Source organism: Anguilla rostrata, chromosome 17 (assembly GCF_018555375.3).
Source record: "Anguilla rostrata isolate EN2019 chromosome 17, ASM1855537v3, whole genome shotgun sequence".
NCBI lineage: Eukaryota > Metazoa > Chordata > Actinopteri > Anguilliformes > Anguillidae > Anguilla > Anguilla rostrata.
The window spans coordinates 27897275-27916269 of NC_057949.1; the positions used below are offsets into that span (position 1 = coordinate 27897275).

Consider the following 18995-nt stretch of genomic DNA (forward strand, 5'->3'; position numbering starts at 1 on the left):
CAGTCACAGCGCCGCCTGCCTGCGGGCGACGGAACTGCGCCCGCTAGATTTGAGCGATACTCGAATCGGGCCCGCGAGGCCAGAAGGCCTGCTGGTTTCCATTGATACCTGATGGTGATTGGGTCGAATTAATGCCAGTGATTGGCCAGAGATTTAACTCCCCTGGTGACCCAGGTTTAAACCAGCCCCTGATTGGAGGGGAGGAATGAAACCCAGCAGCACTACTGGCCCAAGACCCCGACTTAGGAATCCTTGGTCTCGTGTCTTCCCTGGTCGTACATGCTACAGTCCCAACACTAATAACACCCTCGCAGTCATTGAAGAAACCAAAGTGTATAATTATACTTATTTTAATTAGATGTATATTATAGCAGCCTTAACGTACCAGGAGTGAAATGGGGGTTGGAACTGACGTTGGGAAGTACGACTGGAATAGAACTACTTCTTTTGTGGGACTCCATTCTCCCTCCACTCCATCCATTCTCCTCTTCCCTCGTTTCCCCAGCAACTGAACGCCATCATCACGGCATCGATGTCCATCAAGTCCTCCAGCAAGCTGAAGAAGATGCTGGAGGTGAGGAAGCGCACCGCGTGCGTCTGTTCGTCCGTCAGTCCGCGCAGGAGCATTCCGAGCGGCTCTAATGTCCGAAACGCGATGAGTCATGAGTCACCCTTCCTCTCCTCTCCTCTCCCAGGTCATCCTCGCTTTTGGGAACTACATGAACAGCAGCAAGAGGGGTGCGGCTTACGGGTTTCGCCTGCAGAGCCTGGACCTGGTGAGGTCCCCTTTACACCACACACACCCCTTCCCCCCCCAAAAATCCTGCACTAATGTATATTCTGATGTGTAAAAGCAATTGCGCACACTAAATTGACTGAGGGTTGGCTAAGCAAATTTAGCGATGACTCGCGGGTGGTCATCAGAACTGGGCTCTTTGTGAGCACAGCTGTGTACGTCTATGGGGCTCAATCCATTCGGTGACTCCTATCCCCTTACATTATATCAGCCAGAGCAACTTAAAGCAACTTTACATTTTCACATTCTGTCCACTTATACAGTTGATATCTTCTCGAAGCAGTCCAGGTTAAATATCTTGCTCAAGGGTCCAACGGCAATGCCTCCATTTGGGATTTGAACCCGCGGTCTCTGTGCTGCAATGGCGCTTTATTAGCGCTGTGCCGCAGCGGCGTCATTTCCCCCTCTCTGCGCACACAGCTGCTGGACACCAAGTCCACCGACCGCAAGCAGACGCTGCTGCACTTCATCGCCAACATCGTCCAGGAGAAGTACCCCGATCTGCGCTCCTTCCACTCCGAGCTGAATTTCGTGGACAAGGCTGGCCAAGGTGTGCCCCGTCCCGCCGGACCCTCTTCTCCCCCGTCTGTCCCAGTCCCGCCAACCTCTCTTCCCGCCTAACCGAACCCCACCAGTTCCTCTCCTCATCTGACCCAACCACACTAGTCTCTCTCCTTCGTCTAATCCAAGCTTGTGTGTGTGTGCGCGCGTGTGCGCGTCTGTGCATGTATATGCGTGTGTGTGCATGCGTGTCTGTATGTGTGTGTGTGTGCGTGCATGCGTGTCTGTATCTGTGCATGTGTGTGTGTGTGTACTGCAGTATCCCTGGACAGCATCCTACAGAACGTGCGGTCCCTGGAGAAGGGCATGGCGGTGGCCCAGAAGGAGTTCCTGGTTCAGGATGATAACCCCGTGCTGAAGGAGTTCATTAAGAGCAGCAGTGAGATGCTGGACTCCCTCATCAAGGACAGCAAGACTGCACAGGTCAGCTCAACCATCACCACAATCTACATACTTACACACATACCTCAAATTACTACACACTAACTACAACACTACAACACACACCTCAAATTACTGTACACTAACTACAACACACACCTCAAATTACTATACACTAACAACACTAACTACGACACACTTCAACTGCAGTCGTGCGTGGCTCTCTGCGGTGTGTGTAGAGGAGGTGAAGGAGCAGTGTGACGGTCTGACTGTTGTTTCACCTCCTCAGGAGACCTACGCCTCGGCGGTGGAGTATTTTGGGGAGAACCCGAAGACCACCCCGCCCTCCAGCTTCTTCCCCCCGTTCGTCCGCTTCATAAAGGCCTACAAGGTGGGAAATGGCCAAGTACAGCTCTGTGCCTGTGTGTAAACATAGCAGTTTCGTTTTTGGGAACTCAATTAGACTCACTGTGTTCTTTTATTGTGTCTGTGTGTGTGTGTGTCCATTTGTGGGTCTGCATTTGTGTGTGCGCTCATATGTGCGCCTGTATTTGTGTGTCCATATGTCGGTATGTATTTGTGTGTGTGTGTGTTTGTGTGTCTGTCCATATGTGGGTCTGTATTTGTGTGTGTGTGTGTGTGTGTGTGTGTTCCTCTCCCACAGCAAGCTGAGCTGGATAATGAGCAGAGGAGGAAACAGGAAGCTGAGATTTGCGAGGGTTCCGCTGATGCTTCTCCCACCCCCGGGAAGGCGGAGTCTCCTGGACAGAAGGTAGGTCCAGAGGGTGGGGTAGGGGATCTGCAGGCACACTATTGGCTACTGTCCTGTCAATCTAAGGTGGTCAGGATGTGGGAAAGAATATCTTTTTAGTGGAATAACAATCAATCAATCAATCTCATTCTAACTATTTATCCATCTATCCATCCATCCATCCATCTATCTCATGATACTCTAGCGCCCCCTGCTGGTCAGTCTCTGACTCACCTCTGAATTGTGAATGCAACGCAACGTGTGAATCACGGCGCAATAAAGAAGCTGCAGCTGACATCGCACAATTCGCGGAAATGTACTGCATATGACTGACCTTTGACCCACCCAGCAGATGCCCATGATGCCCAAGATGCCCCAGATGGACCTGATCGCGGAGCTGAAGAAGAGGCAGGTGAAGCCCCAGGTCCGCGGCGTGAAGGACGGCGCCATCGAGGACATCATCACGGGTGAGGAGCGCCTGCAGAGGCCGGCCGGCCGGGGGGGGAAGTGGGGGACATTCCAAAGGCCTTAGAACAGAGGCCCTGAAAGACTCGATCAGACCGTTGGTCCTGCATCCACCAGCGGCGAAGTGGTTTAGTGCGACTCTGTGCCTTCACCCTGAAGCAGATCTCCTGACCTTGTTTATGTTTAATCATATTTAATAGCTTAAATGTTCTTTTTCTAGTTTTTTATTTTCATTTTGTCCTTCAACCAAAACCCCAAACCTCTTCTTCATTATCATACACCCATCAGCATGCATTTCTCCTTCTCTTCAGATCCTCCACCCTAATCAATATCTCATTTCCCTCAGTTCCTCTCCACTGAACTTACGCTGTCCTCGCGTTACTCTGCAGTTCTCAATGAGTAGTTTCCTCTCTCTCTCTTCAATGGGCTTCATTGGTATGACAGGAACACACTTCGCTGCCTTAGCATATGCTGACATAAGTCACAAATAACCTGTTCCAAATTGAACTTCAATTCTAAAAATAATAGGAATATGAAAAATTATGCACCTCTCCATCTACACCTCCCTCTCGCTCTCTCTCCATGTTCTTCCCTGCAGCTGTCCTACATCCTGCCCTTTCCCTTAACGTTTTTTTTCTATGCACGTGTGCACGGGGGGGGGCGGTGAGGGGTGTGTGTGTGTGTGTGTGTGTACGTGAGTCTGTGGGAGAGGGTGTGTGTGTGCGTGTGTGCATAAGTGTGAGTGAGATTGTGTGCATGTATGCGTGTGTATCTTTAGCAAGTGGTACTGAGCTATGGAAGGAAGGGGACTGGGAAATGATTCACTGATCACACTGTCTGCAGGAGCGGGTGCGATATTGGGCTAGGCTAACGAAGGCAATGGGATAGTGGTGGTCGTCCAATTAAAGTGGAAATATTTGAAAGTCAGTCACGCATCGTTGACATTTGTGATGATGTCACCACGATTGTGAAATGTACCTTTTTGAGCGAATGGGGGGACACACCCACCTCTCTCAGGCTGTCTGTTTCTCAGTCTGTCCGTCTGTCTGTCCTCCCTTCACAGATCTGAGGAGCCAGCCGTACAGACGGACGGATGTCGGTCCTCGCAACACCAAGAGACCCAATGGACAGCAAGTCTCCTCGAACACTGCACCGTGAAGAACTTACTGAGACACACACTCACGCACACACACTCACACATTCTCGCTCACTCTCACGAACACACACTTACTCTCTCACACACACACACACACACACACACTCGCATGCTTGCGCGCACACACACATACACACACACGTTCTCGCTCACTCGCGCTCACAAACACACTTACACACACACACGCACACTCGCATAAACATGCGCGCGTGCACGCACTCACTCATATACATACACACACACACACACACACACGCATGCACACAGCTCCCCCAGTATTCTAGGAAATTCAGTCCTCCTGTCTGTCAGGATTAGTAAACCGACACCTGCCTGGTCTACCTTTACGCACACACACCAGCTAATTAAAACTGCAACACTCACAGTTTGTGAAATAAATTCCCTTTGGCTAAAAATCTCTCTTATACACATTATCAGTGCAGTTTTTTTTTTTTTTTTTTTAAACAGGGAAGTCAGTGAATAATTGATGCGAATCAAAGTGAATGCCGTCTTCCTACATGCAGTATTAAAACAGACTCAAAAGAGGTTTTCACCGTCGTCCTGGAACTGGCAGTAGCTGCTGCCTTCGGGGATGAGGGGAAAATCCACTTCTGAATTATTAGTAAGATCATTTCACCTGTGCTCATTAAAAGCACACTATGCAGGATTTGTAGAAATACTTTTTAGTATGACTTTAAGATGGGTCAAGGGGCATGGCAGATTCTCAGAATGCATAGGAGTTGTAGTTAAACTTAATGATTAGACTTTTTTTTTTGCTGCTTACTCTGTACATTATGTTTTTTTAAATGTTTTTACTCGTCTGTACATGATCTGGATTTATATATCAGGGTGCTGTAAAATTAAATGTCTCAAATTGCAAAAAAAAAGAATGGGTACATAAACCGAATTAATTAACACAGTACCCAGAATAAAGTATCAGAACCTTGATTTTGTTTGTATCATATAACAAGTTTACATATGCAATGTCTGAAGTACATATTTTTAAAATGTTTGTGCTTTTAAAGATTTTTTTATATTGTAAAATTCAGACTTGTACAGATTTTTATTTTAAAAGGCAGAAATTAATGAGACATGAAAGCTTATGCGCTCTCATCTTCCCTTGTGTGTTAAAATGTCAAAACATTCATCGTATTGTTTCTTTTTATCCTATTGGTTGTTAAAATTATTTTTCACATTTATTCACTAGAGGGAGTCAAAGGCAAGGTTTATAAATAAAATGACATGATTCACTGTTGGTTATTACAGAACAAACCTGTTTACGTGGGTTTATTTAAGTATACGTCCTCACAGCTTTCAGACTAATTAATTTTGTCCACCTTTTGTGAGATTCATTTTTTAATTTGCTTTGTTATATCAGCAAAATCCAATCTTCCTGTAAAGGACTTTTACTTGCTCACTGCTTTTCTCATGTCTCTGCAATTAAAATCTCAGATCTGATCAAAAACGAGTTTGCGTCCGGGCACCAGTTTTATCAAAAATTCACAAAACGCAATTACTACATGACGTAGCTCAATTCATCAGTGTAAAAAAAAGACCTGGAGTGATCTGCTTTTTTAAATTTCTTTGTAAAGGAGGCATCTCTGCTAATAAAACAAACCCGTGAAAGTGGTGAGCATAATCATCTATTAAACGCACCGAAGGTACGTTATCAACTTAGCGTCTGATGTCTTTCCATCCAAACCCTGTGGGTTTCATTGTGCAGTCAGTGTGATTTTTAAATGCGGAAAATCTGCTTTATTTATATTCTGTGTAAAATCTTACATCAGACATACCAAATAACAAGGTCCCTTTCTCAGTGAAAACACTCAAAATTCATCATGGTTACAAACTGAAAGGCATTTGGCACGCTCGATTTAAAGGTGGTTTGCAAAAAGTCTGGGTCCGGAACTCATAACCTGAAGATGACCAGTGTTCAAAGAGCGCCACATTACCTGGACACTTTAGCTCAGTGTTACCTAAAGCAGGAGGGAGAGTGAGGGGGGGAGGGAGATTGTGTGAGTTAGTGGGCAGGTCTTGGTTCCGCTCCTCCCCCCCGGAGAAAACGTTTCAGTCAAGAACCCACAAAGGACCGTACGAGAGAGCTGCACTTTATTTAAGTCACACAAACACGGCAAATATGTACAAAAAAAGCAGTCTCTGTGTTCAGTTTTTCCTCACACACAAAACCCAACAATTCTCACAGAACGTCATGGCATCCACACCGATTAATTAGGACTTTAGTATTCATACTTTATAAATACTTCAGTATTTATTCAGGAGTATTTTGTGTTTTTTTAGTTGTTCATGAATCACACTACTCTACAAATGGCAGCTGCACTTACGGAGGGAACACTGTCGTTTGTTAGTTTTGCGATAGCCTCTCTCTCTCTCTCTCTCTCTCTCTCTCTCTTTCTCTCTTTCTCTCTCTCATCTGCTCAACCTTGTACCCATCCCTCCTTTCATTCCTATAGCACAGCGTTTCCCAACCTTTCTCCTTCCGCGGCACACTTTCCAAATTCACAGAATCTCATGGCACACAAACTCTCAAGAGCATAAAAAATAAACACCCTCCACACAGGCACGCACGTAGGCCTAAATGTTCTTTTGGGGTTTTAATTAAGCTATATGCACTTTAATGACAATTTTTTTGGCTTTTATGAATGGGATTTGTTCATTTAAGTTTTTTTTTTTTTTTTTTTTTAATTCATTTGAACATTAAAAATTTTTTTAAAGGATTTTTCACATGGCACACCTGACCTCGCCTGACGGCACACCGGTTGGGAAACGCTGGTATAACAGAGCACAGTATACCCAAGGTGCCTGAACTACAGACATTATGGTAGAATAATAAATAGAAAGTATTCTCTACAGTACTTAACCTTTTTTGCAAGAGGTCCCCCATTTATTTCTTCTTTTCTTTTAAAATCTTTATTTTTTAGAAAACATAGACAACATCTTCCAACTGCACCGTGCGATTCTATGAGATTATACATGCAACGTTTCGTTTCTTCCCGTCTTTTCAATAAAACAGATCCTTGACATAATATTTTGCAGACTCCCTCTCTTAAGATCGACTCAAGTCTATTTACACATTGGGTTTTTTTTTTTTTTTTTTTTGATGCCATGAGCTGGAACATCCACACAATCATGTCAAAAGATTAAAACGAACAACGGAAACTATGAAAAACAATTGTGTGCATATAAAATACAATTTCAAAAAAGAAAATAAAAACTAAATGCTTGAAATCATACTCTACCGTCCATTTTGATGGCAATGCCACAGAAAGGGTGTGAAAAATCGATCGTCAGTCACGATCGTCTGTACTGTTGATATTAAGGGTTTGGGGACACTACTGACAATCCCCAAATTAATACCATCTTTTGACCAGCAGGGGGGGAGCCTAACAGAAATATGGGTCTAATTCTCATACAATCAGATTTTTTTTGGGGGGGGGCAGGATATAGGTTACTACATACTGTTCTGGGTGATAAAAGCATTTATTTTTACTGAAGAAAATGAGCAAACACGAAAAGCATTGGGGATGCCAGCTTCTTTTAGGGAAACAACAGGAAACTGCTGTCAAATGACAAAATCATGTGACTGTGGAAATAATGAGCAGCTTGCAGAATTTTAATGTTGGCTGAGGATTGTGAACAGTAGTGAACAGTAGTGTTTCAGTCGTGGAAATCCAGTGTCTTGACGCAGATTAACATAAATTGACCGTAGGTTGTGTCTACGGTTTATTCATCTATATTGATACATTCACATTAGCAGGAAATACCACACAAAGACCGTTGTTGTTGTTGTTGGCATTTTTGCCCCGTTTTACCACAGCTCAAACTCAAAAAACTTTGAAAACTCAAACTCCCTTCCCTGTTCCAGTGCTTCATTCGTTGAATATATATTTCTGTACAATAGATGAGCATGTGACGTTCGAGAGAGAAGAATAAACGTTGCTCCCCGAATTATTTATAAACACGATTCTTTGATGTGCAGCACAAGAAAATCGGCACGTACAGTACAAGTACTTTAAAAAGGCCCTGGTGGGCAAAGAACGCTTCCAGCTTGCGGTGGCAATAGCCCGATATGTCTTACCAGAGATTACAGAGGCTATGGATATACCACACTGTACTGCTTCATCTAACACATGGAACTGAACATTCAGTTTTTTTTTTTTTTAAATGTGCAAGACTTTATCAGGACACGGATAATCATTTCTGGATCTGTTCAAAGTTTCGGAGGGATCTCCTTAACATGAGATACACAGCTCAATACAGAAGGGGTCTCAGAGTGCAAGTCAGGGGCTTCTGAGAAAGACAAGGAGCTGGCATCCCGGACAAACGTGAATGCACACACAAGCTTTCTGATTGGCTGGAGAGGCGCTGGCCACGCCTCCTCCGCCAGGCCATGCCCTCAAGACTCCGCAGAAGCGGCAGTAACTATGGCAACGGCAAAATCAAACTCCTGAAGGACAAAACCAGGCTGGGGGAGAGTGTTGATCACCAGTGACCCGATACAGAGACAGAAATAAAAAAATAAATAAAAAAATACATCTGATCAACTTGCTGAAATTCAGAACCAAAAGCTTCTAAAAAAAAAAAAAAAAAACCAAGACAGAGAAATCAAGTTAAAATCTTTATATATGTACACATACATCTGAAACCCAATATAAAAACGTCTTTCTGGTGAGCAAAGTTATTTCCTAACGTGGCATATCTTTTTTTCCCCAAAGAATAAAAAAAATTATGTACAAAAAGGCTTAATCATATAAAAAATCAAATAGATGCGGATGTAATTTTACATTATATATTATTCTATTTAACACACTTTTCTTCACAATTTATATTCATTTCATACACAAACATCTGACTAAAGATATATTTATATTTATATATATATGCATACTTTATTTACGTTGTTTTTTTTAGTTAAAACTCTTTGTATGAAATCTCCGTTCAATAGCAGGGGGATTCCAACACTTTCTTCCCTGCTATTCCGTTGTTCGACAAACTCGACCCTTAAAAGTCTGAACTGCTCCTGGTATTCGTCTTATCCTAACCCTTAATTGTGCCACTGCATTAAGACTGAATTAGTGCCGGAAACCACATACACGGGGTATTCATTGTTTTCCCCATTAAGAAGAGAGCAGAGGAAATTTGAACCGTGAAAGTTTAAAAACATGGTTACCCCACCCCACCCCACCCCCCACAGGACTGGAGTACTAAATAATTAATAAATAAATAAGTTTTAGTTTTTTTTTTTTTTCCTCCCTCCCAGCCAACTCTTGAATTCTCGCTGGACTGAAAATGCACTTAAAGGGAAAGGCGGCAAAATAAAAAAAAGATGGCCAGCTCATCCGAAGCCAGGGCATGATATTCCCCACCACGGCCGGCGGAGCTGAAAGCTCAGAGCTAACGGCCACGTGCGCGAGGCCAGGAGAACTTAGCGGATTTCTTTCACTGAGCTGAATGCGGGGAGCCGGGGCTTGTCCGGCACGTCTATGGTACATCGCAGTGCAAAAGGCGTCTCCACACTTCTGTCTGAGCTAGGCGCTGTGCCACGTCTATGGTACAGCGCAATTGCCGTGAGCTGAGCTAGCTGAGCTAGCCGAGATAGCCACGCTGAAGGCACCTCCACACTTCTGACTGAGCTAGGCGCTGTGCCACGTCTATGGTACACCGCAGTCGGCGTGAGCAGAGAAAGCCGCGCTAGCCATGCTGAGGGGGTCTCCACTCTTCTGACTGAGCTAGGCGCTGTGCCACGTCTATGGTACAGCGCAATTGGCGTGAGCTGAGCTAGCCGCAGTAGCCGTGCTGAGGGCGTCTCCACACTTCTGACTGAGCTAGGCGCTGTGCCACGTCTATGGTACAGCGCAGTCGGCGTGAGCAGAGCTAGCCAAGATAGCCACGCTGAGGGGGTCTCCACACTTCTGACTGAGCTAGGCGCTGTGCCACGTCTATGGTACAGCGCAATTGGCGTGAGCTGAGCTAGCCGAGATAGCCACGCTGAAGGCGTCTCCACACTTCTGACTGAGCTAGGCGCTGTTGCGGCAACTCGATGGCACTGTGGTGCATCCTACTGCGGTGAAACTGGCTCTGCTATGTGCTGTTTTGGCACAGAGAACATAACCGTGGCTCTTCGTGCATTTGAAAGGGAGGCCCCACCCTTATCAGAGAAGGACCGGTGTTGGTGCAAAATTTGCTTTTGCCCTGCACTAAATACACCTTAATCATGGTCTTCCATCAAGACCATGATCAGGTCAATCAAGTGTTTTAGCATTGCAATGAAGAGTCTGCCCCCCCCACAACAGATCTTTAGTAAGACTGGACACCCCTGACTCATGGGGTGTTAACCAGAACTCCACAGTTTGTGATAAAATACCCAAGCCTCAACACACTGTGTTTCTCGCATGCCTCCACACCTCACAATTACACTCCAACACAAGCCAGGGTCCAGTCCTGTTACTACACTGTGATGCCTATGGTGTGCGTGGGCAGCAGGGCTTGGAACCAAACGCTTTCTGCTTGTTCCATTGGGAAGAACATTCCCATCATGCACCCTGTGCTTCATTAAACAGCTACTAGAGGTGGACCATAAAGCTGCATTTTTTCCCTTGCTATTTATTCTGCGGTCCCAGTGCACATGCACGCACGCACACACAAGTTACAGACGTGAAGTCCATCTATGCTTCCCACGTAAGCACACGCCCACTCAGAGCGACGCGCGGCGGCCATGTTGGGACTCGGGGAGAGAAAGCGACGTGTCAGACGAGATGAACAGATCATCGTCGAACAGACGGGGGAGTCACAGCGCCCAGCTTCAACACGTCACCCGTTCTGTCAGTCACACCCGGTGGTGGAACCCGGGATACGTCCACGTCACACGTCCGTGCTGACCGGGCGATCGTCGGATCGGGGAATGCGTCAAACGAGCGAGATGAGACTTGCTCATCGTCAAACGGCGGCCGCCAAAAAGCAGCCGTCGGCACGTTCGCTCCGCTGCCGGCCCACTCAAACAGATCCGGGGGTCACGTGCTCGAGAGAATTCCGTCCTAAGTGTACGCCGGAACCATCAGCGAACGCCCACGCAACGATAAAATCCGACCCAGAAGGCTCCTCTCCTGTCACCGTCTCTTGCATTAAACCATTGTTGCTTTGCTTTGACGGCACACCAAATCAATACCCCGAGCTCGCTTTTGTGCGTAACTGAAAAAGCTCGCTGGGCGTGTGACCAGCAACCGCAATCTGTTTCCGACGACAGAGCGGAGAGTGGAGAGAGAAAGAAGAACTCGACGGCATTTTGCGAGGCGTGGTAAAAATTAAAAGGCAAGCGAAATATCGGCTGCTTCCGCGATGCGACAAATCCCACGCAAGAAACACTGTCGTCAATCAGGGGTGGGAGATTCTGGCACACGAGAGTCGGTGCGAACGCAGGTTTTTGTTTCCAACAGTTGCTCTGGCTACAAGAGCTATTGGCTGTATACAACAACAGTGGCTCACTCGTACATTCGATCATGATAAAACATTTTGTATAGGGGCACAAGAACAGCCAGAATGTCAATGTTCAAGCTAAATTAAGAAATGAATCCCCGAAGTTTGCCCAGAAAACCAGAAACGGACACAGTCCTAGTTGCCCACCTGTCATAAACTCTCACTCTCCTGCATTACTGGAAAGTGCTGAAAGCTTTTTTGTATTTGGTATAAAGGCACTGGCTACATCATTTACATGCGCACCAATGCCCTGAATATTGGGAGTCATCAGTTTATGCGAGAATTTAGATTATTGCGTACAAATTTGACTTCCACCTGACATGCACATGACGGTTTAAAAAAAAAAAAACCCAAAAAACTTTTTCCCACCGACTGCGAGAACCAGAAACGTAATGGAGGTGTGGAGGCCCAATGGAGGCCCATTCTCTAAAAAAATAAAAATAAAATAACGAAATAAATAAAAGACAGTGAGGAGCTGCCATTTCATTCCCACCTCTGGTTATTTCTCTGCACCCCTCGCAGGGTATTGGAAAAGGACTGTGGGATGTGTCTCCGTATTGGTAAATACATAAACAAGCAGGCGTGTTCTTTTTCTAAAAATTGCACCTTTACCCGACAGCACTAGCTGCTAATTTGCAACGTTGTATCTATACTGATAGACGGTCTATTGAAATTATTACTAGTAAGTGAAAGAGGCTCTCATGTGGAAAAGCAACGTAGACTAAATTTTTTTGGTATTTTTGAAATACTATTTGTACAACTAAATCTACTTAATGCTTTTCAGTCTAGATTCAAGCAACTTAACATTCAATTCAATCCTTAATTCAATGCTAAACTTTATTTTTTTTAAATAAACAAAATCTGCGTATTCGTTTACTCAGTTAGCGGTAATTGCATTTTGAATTTGCGAAACTGTCTGAGAGCACGAAAACGAACACAAACACTCGCGTTCAATTTCGGGGCCAGAGATAAGCAGAGACGTTGACTGAATCCGGGCCTTAGAGCCTTCTCAGATGTTTCAGAAGAAATTACCTACAAGATAACAATTCTACAACCAACACCACCCATACAAATTGTCTTTGACAAACAAGCGTGTGCGTGCGGACGTTTCTAAGAAAACCAAAAGCGTACCTCCATTTTGAAAAAGCAGAGCCCTTCTGCACACACAGTGTAAACCCACTGTGGTCAGAGACACATACAGCAAGAGGCCACAAAATGGCCGCCGTGCATCCTCTCCTCTACTGAACCATCTGTTGTTATGACAACTGAACACAGGGTCACAGAGTGAGAGTGACACCTGTCACCTGTCACACCCCACCCAGCGCACACCGAATCGGACACTGCGTGATTGAGGGACGTAAGGATGGAAAAAAGGGGTTATGGACAGTCCACGGATTTAGACCAAAGCAGCACCATTCCAGTCTCTTCCAAACTGTGCAACTGGCAAAACAAATTGTGAATATTCTTTTTTTTTTTTTTTTGGAGAATCAAACTACCTATTAAAAAGTGATTCAGGTTCTGGTGGTGGGGAAAATAGAAAAATCTGAAAGTGAAAGGGCGAAAATACATCCCCTTTGGATTATTGCAACTCTTTCGTTGTTTCATAATGTGTCCGACAAATTAAAAATGGTTGACCACAAAATTGTCTGAAACTCGGTAAATAATGTAAGATCTGGCTGTGGGGCCTTCACGGTTCGGAACGAATCTCGCTCAGTACCAGGTGAGTCTACAGTAAGAACTCACCTGTGATAGGTGGGTGAGTATAAGAGCTCACCTGTAATAGGTAGGTGGGTATAAACAGCTCAGCTGTAATAGGTAGGAGGGTAAAACAACTCACCTGTGATAGGTGAGTGGGTGTAACAGCTCACCTGTAATAGGTAGGTGGATAAAACAGCTCACCTGTACTGGTGCAGATGGAGAACCAGTTAGCAATGGCTGAAGGAGACTGTACACGCCAGGGTAAACAGGTGAGCACAGCAGACTGTTCCGGACAGGTGGGACCCACAGGGAGCCTGTGGAAGATCTGTGTGGGTCCCACCCGTCCTGGTCTGCCTGTGGGTGACCCACACGGTTTAAGAGTCTTAGAGCACAGTGGGGCGCTGGGGGACGTCTTCGGACAGGACGACGGCGTCTCTTCAGGAGAACATCTTGCTCTTTGTCTTGTATTTCTCTGCTGAAAGGTGCTTGGTGCTTTAGTGAGTGAAATGCTTGCACAAAAACCTTAATACGACATTAAATCCTAGCAACACCCTGTACTTTTTTATAAAACACTATAAAGTAAGCTCATTTGGAGAGACTCTGCTCCTGCCCCCCTTTCCCCCTTATCCAAATTTACTGCACTTCTGTCCTGGCCTGTGTGATTGGGTGAGTAGTATGGTGTGTGATATATATGGATATTCCTGTGTATGTTATAGGGACATTCAGTGTGTGTTATAGACATTCTTGGTTATGGACATTCTGTGTGATTATAGGATTCCCGTGTGTTATGGATTGTGTGTATGGAACATTCCTGTGTGTGTTATAGAGACACTCTTGTGTGTGTTATAGGGACATTTCTGTGTGTTATAGAGACACTCTTGTGTGTGTTATAGGGGCATTCTGGTGTGTGTTATAGGGACATTCCTGTGTGTGTTATAGGGACATTTCTGTGTGTGTTATAGGGACATTTCTGTGCGTGTTATAGGGACATTTCTGTGTGTGTAACAGGGACATTCCTGTGTCATAGGGGTATTCTTGTGCGTGTTTGGGGGCAGTTCTATGTGCTTTCTCTCGTGGTTGCAGCATGATGGTGCCTCTCTGTGCTCATTCAGAGCTCCCCGGGGGCACGGGCTTGGGGAGGGGCCTGCCTCTGGGCTCCTGGAGGCCCTGGAGGCCGGAGTACTGGAGGCTCCGCGTGGCCGACTTGAGGCCCAGCGAGGAGAGGGTGAGGGAGGCCAGCGGGGAGGGCGAGGGGGGCGTGGAGGAGGCGGAAGAGGAGGAGGAGGAGGAGGTGGAGGTCGGCGACGAGGAGGTGGTGATGGCGGAGGGCCGGCCGTTGGGCAGGGGGGAGGAGGCGGAGGAGGAGGAGGAGGCGCGCTGCTCCCGGAGGAGCCGGTGGTGGCGGAGCGTGGAGGACAGGAGCAGAGCCTCGGCCCCCAGGCTGGACGCGGACAGGCTGGCCAGCAGGGCCTTGGCCGGCCCGGTGGAGGCCGACAGCGACGACAGCGCCCCCTCCTGGGGGTACCGCTTCAGGCCCGCGCCGAAGACGCCGACGGAGGAGGAAGAGGAGGAGGAGGATGGGAGGGCGGAGGAGGGCAGCCGGCCCGAGAAGCTGACGGTCCGAGCGCTGGAGAGGAGGGGCTCCACGGCCCTGACACCGCTGCTGAGAGCCTGCAGGTACACAGTGCCCCCGGGCAGGAGAGGAGGAGGAGGAGGAGGATGAAGAGTGAGAAGAAGAAGGGAGAAGAAAGGCTTTCAGAGAAGGAACAGAAAAGAGAGTAATAGTCCTACAGTCCGGGTAGGCCGTGGGGCGGCGTAGAGGATGGTGTTGGCCGTGAATCTCCTCCCACAACCCAGAAAAACTGGATTTTTTTTTTTTAGCAGTGTTAACCAAGGGGTGTGGGCTGACGAGGAAGGTGGGGGTGGTGATTAGGCAGGTGAGGCCAGGCCAGTCCACAGGGCCGGTGATGGGGGGGCGGGGACAGTTCTGTAGTTTGTTGGTGCTGGGAGGAGACAAACCGTTCACTGCTGAGAGACACGGGGGTCACGGGGGGGGGGTCATGGGTGCAGCGCGTCGGGTTGCCGCGGCGACGCCGTGGTGCGGAGGTGTGTAGACACAGGCAGGCAGGCAGGCAGGCAAGTGACGGGGTGATTTGGGGGGGGGGGGGGGGGGTGACAACAAAGAGAGAAACAAAACAAAATAAACGACAACAAAAAAAAAAGAACAGACACAGGTATCCGTTATTCAGGTAAGAATCCACATGCATGATGTTAGACACAGGTTCATTTTTGCTTTTACACACAGATTAAAAAAACAGCAGTTTTTTTAAACACATGATAATGGCGGTTGAGGCTCCGAGCCCAACAGTACCGCGCTGGGCAGTGCGGTATTGTTGACGATTCCCCTTCGCATTTTCGCGGACGGGCGGTCCGCTGTTAAAATGCAGGCGGTTGAAATGGACGCCATCGCATGCTCTCCTCCGTCATGCTGCTGGACGACCAGCGGGGGGCGCCGTTATGGCACGTTGCCATCCCTCCCGCCGGGGGGAACAACCCCAAGGACGACGCACAGCAGGTCGGGGGCAGAAAAGGGCGCAGGGCGCCAAACCGGAGTTTACCCATAAGGCTGTGTGTCTAACGCAAACACAAACACAGACTCACTGCGGGGGGGGGAGGATTACTGAGTTCCCTGGATAACTGTGCTGAGTAAAACCCAGAGCAGCTCTTTTTACTGCAGTCCATGTTCCGGATTTCGTAGGGTTCCGGGTTTTACTCAGCGCAGTTATCCAGCTAGCTCAGTCATCCTGCTCGGTGATACAGGGTTTTACTCAGCGCAGTTATCCAGCTAACTCAGTAATCCTGCTCTGTGATACAGGGTTTTACTCAGCGCAGTTATCCAGCTAGCTCAGTCATCCTGCTCTGTGATACAGGGTTTTACTCAGCGCAGTTATCCAGCTAGCTCAGTCATCCTGCTCTGTGATACAGGGTTTTACTCAGCGCAGTTATCCAGCTAGCTCAGTCATCCTGCTCTGTGATACAGGGTTTTACTCAGCGCAGTTATCCAGCTAGCTCAGTCATCCTGCTCTGTGATACAGGGTTTTACTCAGCGCAGTTATCCAGCTAGCTCAGTCATCCTGCTTTGTGAAACCCCCCCCCAGGTTTACAGTCAGTGTGTGGTGACAGGTATGTTTCAGTGCCTCGACACAGCTCAGGCGAACAGTGATGCTCCTGTTCTGGAGAAAAGGGGATCTGATGTTTAATCCAGCCTGTCTGTGTGTCCGAGCGTCCAACCGTGGTGCTCATTTAGCTTCGAGGGGAACGAAAAGCCTGATTGACAGTTCGCACTAGAACAAAGCCACACATTTGCACATTCGGACACGTCATTGGACAAATGCACTTATTTTGGAATCAGAACAAATGGATGCTTGTTCAGCAAAACTGGAGCAGAGCATTTGAAGAACCACCTCGGTCAAGGTGTCCTGTTGCCTAGCAACAGCATCAAAAGCAAAACTGTTTCTGTGTTTTTTTTTTTTTTTTCATTGCTATAACTGGATTATAAACGTATTAATAGTATGTAAATTCATAAACATATTAACAGCATTTAAAATTTAGCGTGCCTGACAGGTCATGAGCATATCATGCTTTTTAAAAAATGTTTTGGTTTCAATGGGGCTGTTTAACACACTACAGGGACCTAAGAGTCACAGGTGACCTTCAGCAGCGGCAGCCATGTTTGCACTGTTTATGGCTGTGAAACGGGTTTGGCTTTCTGCTTTCAGCCCATGTTTGGAAATGAGTCGCCCAGATCACACAGTGATTGAGTACTGGGGGGAGAAGCTGGCGGGGGGGGGTGTTGGCGCGGGGGGGCCAGCACCACTGCCCGGCGTCCCAAATTACTTGAGGTTTAAAATCAAAATCTTAGGTCTTACTACATCGACCACCTCCTACATACATTCCAACAGTGGGAGCCACACAGGTGTGCTACTAATAACAAATTATTATTAAAGTACATTACTTTAAGTATTATAAAAGCACATCATTCGGGGAAAAACTGCGCAATTCTTTCAAAAAAAAAAAAAAAGAAACTGCCAAATAAAAAACTTCCCTATAACACACTACTGCTGTTGCGAGGCAGTTGCTGTAAATAGCTTGTTGCTTCTGCGTTTCAGCTTCCTGGGGATTTTCTCTCAGCCAATCGGAGGGCAGCGTGGTACACCTGCCCGCTCCAGGAGTGTGACTCTCCTGCCCTTTTTCTCCAGTTGCCATGGGCACTAACAACTCCATCCGGCAGCCGGTCGGACCGCTGTGACATCGGGGCTTTCGAGGTCTCCGCCGGGGGGGCAACAATGGCCCCCGCTATCGCTGTCCCCGCACACAGGGCCCATTAGGACAAAGTCGTTAGCGCTGTAGCCCGATAGCAGCGAAACGGCTACCTCTGCGTTGCGGTGCCGCTATGGGATTAGATCTCCTAACGGCAGTTATATTCAATAGCCGTGGGTGCTAATAGCTTTCATTCATCATCTGATGAAATTTTATTATTACCATTTAAAAAAAAATTTTTTTTTTTTTTTTTTTACAAAAGATAAAGGAACAGAAGAAATACTGAAATGAAAACAGACCCATAAATTTCGGTCAATTTATGGGTGGAAATAAAAGACGGACGTGCCTGCGTAAACTGGAGAGAGGGGCCACAGACGAGATACTCATTCGTGAGCTGCGGTGGATAAGGGGCGTGGGTATGGATGATGGACAGGTGCCTGGCCCAATCAGCCTGGCCCAAAAATGAGCCACACAGGAAGCTCTGTATGTGATTCTCTTTTTTTTTTTGTCAGATCTTATTTATTGCCTTATTTATCTTCTGTAGTCTCCTTTATTGCTCCAGAGTACATTATTTTTTTCATTGTTGGAAGCGGTATTGGATTGCCATTTTATCCTTGTTTATGGACGTAATGTGACCACTTCAGCCCGTTTGGAGGTATTCTGAGTCCAGCCTCTGTCAGTGCCCGTGAAGCACTTTCTGAGAATGTCGATGAAAAGCCTCAATTCAACATTTAATAACTTGGACTCACAATTACACGTGTTAGATTATTTTGTCAGAAACGCCTTTCGGTGAGTTCAAAACGACTGCAACGTGTCTGTGCACAAATGCAAACCTGTGAAATTCTGTCAATGGGACAAATGTTGACTGAATCCAGGCCAAGGTTATGGACAGCAGACTGTGACGCTGAGAGTGGCTACCCTTGAATGTGTCACTTCTGTAGAATGCTGGAGCAATGCATCAATTTGCTGGGTCTGGTCCTGAGTGCTACACAACTGCAACGCTAGTGCTGTAATGCTAGTGCCATAATGCTAGTGGTCTGCTTTTTGAGTGCAAAATTGACAGGGGCAACACTGCTCTACACTGGGGATGGGAAACCCATAGCCCTTCAGGACTGCTGAATTTCTGGTGTATATCAGGATAGTACCCTTCTTGATTGCCCAGTGCGCTCTCGTGCTCTCTCTCTCTCTCTCTCGCCCTCTCTCTCAGCATTGCTGTTTGATAGTGTGAGGCTGAACGGAATAACAATGCTGCAGGAAGCATTTTTACTGTTCTTACTTTATCTCCCCGCAGACACAAGCAATGCAATGAACATGACCAGGTCAAGCTTTCTTTCCTGTAAAAAGTTCCAGAAAAATCTTTTATGGGCATGTCATGCAAC

General features: G+C 46.7%; 2 protein-coding genes and 1 long non-coding RNA gene across 8 annotated transcripts in view; 1 reads left to right on the forward strand and 2 right to left on the reverse strand.

The window, feature by feature from the left end:
* LOC135243274 (formin-like protein 1) overlaps positions 1–5575 on the forward strand; it is a 28452-nt gene extending 22877 nt beyond the window's left edge. The window contains 8 exon segments of the mRNA XM_064314985.1: positions 506–574; positions 696–776; positions 1217–1346; positions 1617–1780; positions 2028–2129; positions 2403–2510; positions 2839–2956; positions 4018–5575. Of these exon segments, the coding sequence (XP_064171055.1) occupies positions 506–574; positions 696–776; positions 1217–1346; positions 1617–1780; positions 2028–2129; positions 2403–2510; positions 2839–2956; positions 4018–4112 (867 nt within the window). The 3' untranslated portion in view covers positions 4113–5575.
* Positions 5576–6199: 624 nt separating this feature from the next.
* Positions 6200–14028, reverse strand: LOC135243496 (uncharacterized). Its single transcript, XR_010326658.1, has 2 exons — positions 13467–14028; positions 6200–13435 (listed from the first exon to the last, which is right to left on the reverse strand). It is a non-coding gene; the product is annotated as an uncharacterized LOC135243496 (long non-coding RNA).
* Positions 14029–14101: 73 nt separating this feature from the next.
* The window catches only part of LOC135243226 (SRC kinase signaling inhibitor 1-like), a 139808-nt gene continuing 134914 nt past the window's right edge, over positions 14102–18995 (reverse strand). For 4 of the 6 annotated variants that reach the window (XM_064314891.1, XM_064314892.1, XM_064314893.1 and 1 more), the window contains one exon: positions 14102–14967. In XM_064314891.1, the coding sequence (XP_064170961.1) occupies positions 14401–14967 (567 nt within the window). In that variant the 3' untranslated portion in view covers positions 14102–14400. Of the gene's footprint in view, positions 15325–18995 lie in introns of all 6 variants that reach the window. The other 2 variants (XM_064314895.1, XM_064314894.1) reach the window with 2 other exon arrangements.